General features: G+C 50.3%; 1 protein-coding gene across 1 annotated transcript; it reads left to right on the forward strand.

Moving 5' to 3' along the window:
* Positions 1-2,112: 2,112 nt before the first annotated feature.
* Positions 2,113-4,427, forward strand: LOC123107071 (pectinesterase). The gene is made up of 3 exons (XM_044529078.1): positions 2,113-3,092; positions 3,180-3,340; positions 3,435-4,427. The coding sequence occupies exons 1-3, from the start codon at positions 2,128-2,130 to the stop codon at positions 4,133-4,135; spliced, it is 1,827 nt and encodes a 608-aa protein (XP_044385013.1). The 5' UTR covers positions 2,113-2,127; the 3' UTR covers positions 4,136-4,427.
* The last annotated feature ends 1,817 nt before the right edge of the window (positions 4,428-6,244 follow it).

Below are 6,244 nucleotides of genomic sequence, written 5' to 3' on the forward strand. Positions count from 1 at the left end.
ATATACTGTTTTTTTTTTCGAAACCATAGGACTATCAAATGTATTTCCATTCAAGAAACAGCCACATACTGCAAAGTTCGTGGCATCAAGGCGGAGAAAAAGAAGAGAGTAAAACCCTAAACAATTATAAGCATCAAAACACGAGGTCGCCTACTATGAGCATTAATGTTTGCATCACACCAGTAATTCACCACACATATTACGAAAAAGTTGAATAGAAGTAAAAGCAAAGTGAGGCCGAAGGAAACACATTTTCAGCAGCATCCTGCAGTCCTATTCCCAATCGGCGCCGATCCATGTTTGTGAGCAAAAACATATTGAATCACCAACTTTTAGATCTTTCCGTCTGCATTCCTTCGACAGCATCGCCCAAGTTGATGGGGCTACACATTGTGAAAACCACGTTGGTAGGATCATAAGGGGTCCCTTGTTGGAAATAAGCAGCATTACATGTCTTCCCCATTATCCACACTAAACCCACTGCCCTACAAAGCAACAACAAGTGTTCCTTCACTGGGGACGTATAGATCCCACCTTCAAAAAGATCATATGTGTAAGTAGGGGGTCTCTAGAGATTCAAAGAGGACAACACCACTTGATAGATAAATCTTGCTAAAGCACATCTAAATAAAAGGTGATCACAATTTCATCCCGAGTGCAAAAATGACATTGGTTATTTCCTGTATGCCCCTCCAAATCAAATTATCCTTTGTCAGTATGATATTCTTCAGCAGCAACCAAGGAAAATCATGATCTTCACAGGCACTTTGATTTTCCATGGGTTTTTTTTTTGCAATGAACAACTGCCAACGCCATGAGCTTTAATACAAAGATCTAGCTGAAAATTGCAGCCATTCAACTTCCATTTCACCCTATCTCCAGCCTCCCTCAATTATATATTAACCAACCTATCCTGCAATTATTGCCATTGCAAAGCGGTCTCTGCATGCAATGTTCTCCTGAGCATGGTTAATACTATAGCTAAGAGCCGACTATATGGGGTTACCATGTCATTTATAGTCAACCTAACAGCATACTACTATGCACAACCATTAATACATGGCCCACATCATTCTCTCACAAATGTTGCTGGGCTCGTGCTACAGGCGGCTGTAAGCTCGTAGCCGCTTCTCTTCTTTCTCCTCTCCTCTCTTCTTTCTTCAACTAGGCACAAATCTGACGTGACAGCTTCTATAGTCCACCTACGTCACCCTATTGTACTTACTCACTCTATCTAAAAACCAGTCAGCGTGATGTCATGATGTGTTTAACTGTCTTCTGCTTGGAGAAGGTAATATTGTATAGTCTAGGGAATTGAGAATACTTTCTTTTCTTTGAAAAGGAGGTTGAAACCCCGGCAATTGAGAATACTTTCTTTTCTTTGAAAAGGAGGTTGAAACCCCGGCAATCGAGACATATTCCCTTCGTATCAAAATTTAAGATGTTTTGTAGGCTAGTTTAGCCCACAAAATATCTTACATTTTAGTACAGAGGTAGTAACATGACAACATATATATGTATGAGTTTATTTTGATAATGAAACTCGACCGATCCCTACGTTGCCCAAGGGGACGAAAATAAGTGGTGAACAATGTGTGTCAATTAGGAGAGGCAAGCTAGCGGCCAATGTTTTTTTCGAGAATACCTCGAGAGGGGCAGGGGGTTCCTGCATTTCATTAAGAAGAAGAGAGTTGGTCCAGTTTAGAAGAAAAACCGGACCTGAAAACCTAACATTCTTGGCTAATCAGGGAAAACCGAATGAAAACCCAAAAAGAAGAGAAAAGAAAACGAGAAAAAAGAGGCACAAGAAACTTGGGATGGGGACAAGACAAATGCTAGCGGCCATTGTTGCGTGGCGGGACTACTAGTACTAATCAAGGATCATTGGAAGAGCCAAACATAGCCTCCACAAACGTCTCCCGGCCCTTCTTTCCCTGGAATTTAACTGTGCCCAAATAAACCCTCCTCCCCCCTTGCCCTCCGCCCCCTTTCTCCAATCCTCTCTGCCATGTCCGGTGTAAGGCAGAGAGCGAGAGAGAGGAAAAGAAGCAGCAAATAAAGGAGAAAAGGTTTGTTGCAGCAGCAACAACAACAGCATAAGGGGGGCAATAAACCGGTCGACCGACCATGTCGTCGGGGTCGGCGTTCGGCGACTTCGGCCCGCTCACCGAGCGCCGCAAAGCCGAGAAGGCGCGGCAGGTGAAAAAGCGCATCATGATCGCCGTAGGGACCATCGCCATTATACTCATTGTTTGCGGCATCGTCGTCACGTTGAACGGGAAGCAGAAGGAAGAAAAGGACGGGTCATCCAGCAAGAAGGGCTCAAAGGGAAAGTCCGATGGCGGCGGCGGCGAGGACGGAGGAGGAGACCTCAAGGCCGTGAAGAAGACCATTACGATGATGTGCAAGCAGGTGGACTACCAGGGCGTGTGCGAGGAGAGCCTGACGAGGTGCGCGAAAGCGAACGAGTCGTCGCCCCTGGGCGTCCTCCGCTTGGCCGTCAGGGTGATCGGCGAAGCGTTGTCGGAGGCGTTCGACCGCGCAGAACTGATCCTGACCAACGACCTCCTCGTGAAGGGCGCCATTGCCGACTGCAAGGAGTTCTTCGGTTACGCCAAGGAGGAGCTCAACCGCACGCTCGCTAGCATGGACGCCAATGACAGCATCACCAAGCAGGGGTACCAATTGAGCATCTGGCTGAGCGCGGTGATCACGCACCAGGAGACGTGCATCGACGGCTTCCCCGACGGCGAGTTCAAGGACAAGGTGAAGTTGATGTTCCTCAAGGGGAAGGAGCTGACCAGTAACGCGCTGGCGTTCATCGAGAAGGCGGCGACGTTCCTCGCCGGCCTCAAGCTCCCGCAACGCCGGCTGCTCGTCGAGGAGAAGGGAGCGGCGCCACGGCGAGCCGAGCCGGCGCTAGGGAAGGATGGCATCCCGGAGTGGGTGCCCGAAAGCGAGCGGAGGGTTCTCAAGGGCGGCGGGTTCAAGGCCGAGGTCAAGCCAAACGTGGTGGTGGCCAAGGACGGCAGCGGCCAGTTTAAGACCATCAATGAGGCGCTCATTGCCATGCCAAAGAAATATGATGGAAGGTACGTACATATACATGCATGCATGATTGCATGTCCGTCTGAAAACAACGTTCATCTAGATGTATGAACTCGTTTCGTGCATCCTAGATATGTCATCCAACTGAAGGCGGGTGTGTACGACGAGTATGTTACGATCACAAGCCAGATGCCGAACGTGACCTTGACCGGCGACGGTTCCAAGACGACGATCATCACCGGCAAAAAGAACTTCGTGGACGGGATCACGACCTTCAAGTCGGCAACCTTCAGTAAGAGACGCGGCCGTCACTCAGCGCCCACTTGTTCATTACTAATTCGTTGTCGACGGGCACGTGCACGTTGCTGACTAATCCGTTACTGTAGCCGCGCAAGGCGACGGGTTCATGGCGATCGGGGTGGGGTTCGAGAACACGGCGGGCGCGGCGAAGCACCAGGCGGTGGCGCTGCTGGTGCTGGCGGACAAGTCCATCTTCCTCAACTGCAAGATGGACGGGTTCCAGGACACGCTGTACGCGCACTCCAAGGCGCAGTTCTACCGCAACTGCGACATCTCCGGCACCATTGACTTCATCTTCGGCGACGCGGCGGCCGTGTTCCAGAACTGCATCATCACGCTCCGCCGCCCGTTGGACAACCAGCAGAACATCGTCACGGCGCATGGCCGCGCCGACGCCCGGGAGGCCACGGGGTTCGTGCTGCAGAAGTGCCAGATCGTCGGCGAGCCCGCGCTCACGGCGCCCGGCCGCCCGCCCATCAAGAACTACCTCGCCCGCCCGTGGCGCGAGTGCTCGCGCACCATTTTCATGGAATCGGACCTCCCGGCGCTCATCGACAAGGCCGGGTACCTGCCGTGGAACGGCGAATTCGGGCTCAAGACGCTCTACTACGCCGAGTTCGGCAACAAGGGGCCGGGCGCCGACACGGTGGGGCGCGTCAACTGGGCAGGGTACAAGAAGGTGATCAGCAAGGACGAAGCCAACAAGTTCACCCTGGGGAACTTCATCCACCCCCAGCCGTGGATCGACCCGACCGGCACGCCGGTCAAGTACGACTTCTTCGGATGAGGGGGGTTGCGAGCGCGCATGCCGTAGCCCGTTGGGTATCCATCGGAAGGGGGAGGGGGCAGCGCCGGGGTGCATGCATCCTGAGTTGTTTGTCACCATGCATGCATGCACGATCGAGTGGAGCGCGTGCGGGCGAGCTTTGTTTGTGGGAGATGTTTGAATCTGGCGATCTGCGCGCGCATGCATGCCTGTCTAGTTTTACTTTGTGTTGTATATACTGGCTGGTATACGCGTTTCTTGTACTTGTACATGTATTTCCCTGATTACGACCAAAATTTCGACAATGGTAGATTATGGACAAGGAAGATGATCCCCACAAATTGACTTTCCCCCCCAAAACCCTAAAAACCTATTTGGCGATTAGGGCAACGGTGGCCTTGGCGGTGCCCGCGGATCCTATCAGCAGAGTGTGTCGGTGACTGATCAGGAAGATAACTGCATCCCTTGGTCGTGAAGGGTAACGCAACAACTACGCTCCTTCTCCGCGCTCGGCTAGGGTGCACATGGAGAAGGCGGTCGGAAAACTCGACATCTTGAAGGAAGAAGCGATGTTCGTGCTCCACCACAATGGTTGCTGGCGGACAAAGTTCTGCACTGGAATCGATTCCATAACAAAACGATCTCCAGTGCCTTGCGTCTAACTTCGGGAAACCCTGGGGGGCTGTTTATCCATCCTCTTGGAGAAAACAAGTCTATCGCTAAATTTAAGGCCAAACATGATCGTGGTTGTGTCTGGGAGGGATCGCCCTCGCATATCAGTAAGCATGCAGTGATCTTAAAAGATTTTGAGGCACACATGTAGCCATCAGTACTCATATTTGATAGGTTGTAGATAGGGGCAAGGATGGTGAATCTACCCTACAATCTGAGGAATGATGCATGGGGTTTGGCGATTGCACAGTAAATTGACAAGCACACAACCTTGGTGCATATCGATCAGGTGGGCGGGTTCTTGAGAGCACGAGTCACAACTGATGTAAAGAAACCCCTACACCGATAGATATTGATTGGTTCGGCCAAGAAGAATAAAAAAGATTGGTACACCATTGAATATGAACAGGTTCCACGCTTGTGCTTCTCTTGTGGCTGCCTTGGGCACTTTGATTTGTTTTGCCTACGTCGGGAACAAGAGACGAGACCGCTGACCTACCATTGAAGTCAAGTCTCGGGGCGTCTGAGGATTGTAAAAGGGCTAGCTCTGATGATAGCTCGACTAAAGAGAGGCAAGAAACTTAGAACAACACAAAAGAATATCGAGAATCAAGCGATTGTCAGAGGGAAGGGAATGAGGCGACCTCCCCACTTAAGAGTAACACCCAGAACAAATGTAAGGGAGGTCTGCAGCTTAATCAGGTGCACCGCCCGGTGAATGCTCAATTAAAGCTACTCTTGATAGAGCCTTAGTGAATGCTCAGTTCTTGAGTTTCTTTGAGTTTGCAAGTGTAAAACACATTGGTAGTGATGGATCAGATCATTGTTGTGTGATGGCTGAACTCCGGACTAGTGCAACAAACAAGTCTTCACGGACGCCTCGTGCTTTCCGCTATGAGAATGTCTATCATTCTAACGCATAGTTTGGAAATATTGTTCGTGATATGTGGCATGCGAAAGATGGCCAGGAGGGTCTGCAAGGAATTGTGAATGCCCTGGGAGACATCAAAAGGAATTTGGGATCTTGGGGGGGGGGCGATAGTTCGACAATTTATCAAAGGAAGTTCGCAAACTCCAGCAACGTCTTGATCTTCTCGGCGCTTCCTCAGTTCGTCAGGGTCAACCAGAGAAGGAAAAATTACTCGAGACGTTGCGGGAGGAGGAAGTTTTGTTCAAACTACCCTCGCAAGTGCTTTGGCTGCATGAGGGGGATCAAAACACGTGTTATTTCCAAGATCACGCGGCTCAATGCAAAGGGGTTAATCACATTGACTCACTGGAAAGGGCAGATGGGCAGACTTGTGTGGAACCGAAGAGGTCAAAGAGGAAATCAACAACTTCTACCAATCTTTGTACCAGTCCCAAGGGTACGGACCCATGAATGATTTGTTGGACTTTGTAGTTCCTCGGGTTACAGAGGCAATGAAAGAATTTCTCGAGAAAGATTATGTAGTCGAG

This window comes from Triticum aestivum, chromosome 5A (genome assembly GCF_018294505.1).
Source record: "Triticum aestivum cultivar Chinese Spring chromosome 5A, IWGSC CS RefSeq v2.1, whole genome shotgun sequence".
Taxonomy (NCBI): Eukaryota; Viridiplantae; Streptophyta; class Magnoliopsida; order Poales; family Poaceae; genus Triticum; species Triticum aestivum.

Bases quoted from the DNA above. Each gene is read 5' to 3' on its own strand.
- LOC123107071 (XM_044529078.1), top strand. From the start codon at position 2,128: ATGTCGTCGGGGTCGGCGTTCGGCGACTTCGGCCCGCTCACCGAGCGC. The intron at 3,093-3,179 runs GTACGTACATAT...CGTGCATCCTAG, and splicing joins CCAAAGAAATATGATGGAAG to ATATGTCATCCAACTGAAGG. The intron at 3,341-3,434 runs GTAAGAGACGCG...CCGTTACTGTAG, and splicing joins CTTCAAGTCGGCAACCTTCA to CCGCGCAAGGCGACGGGTTC.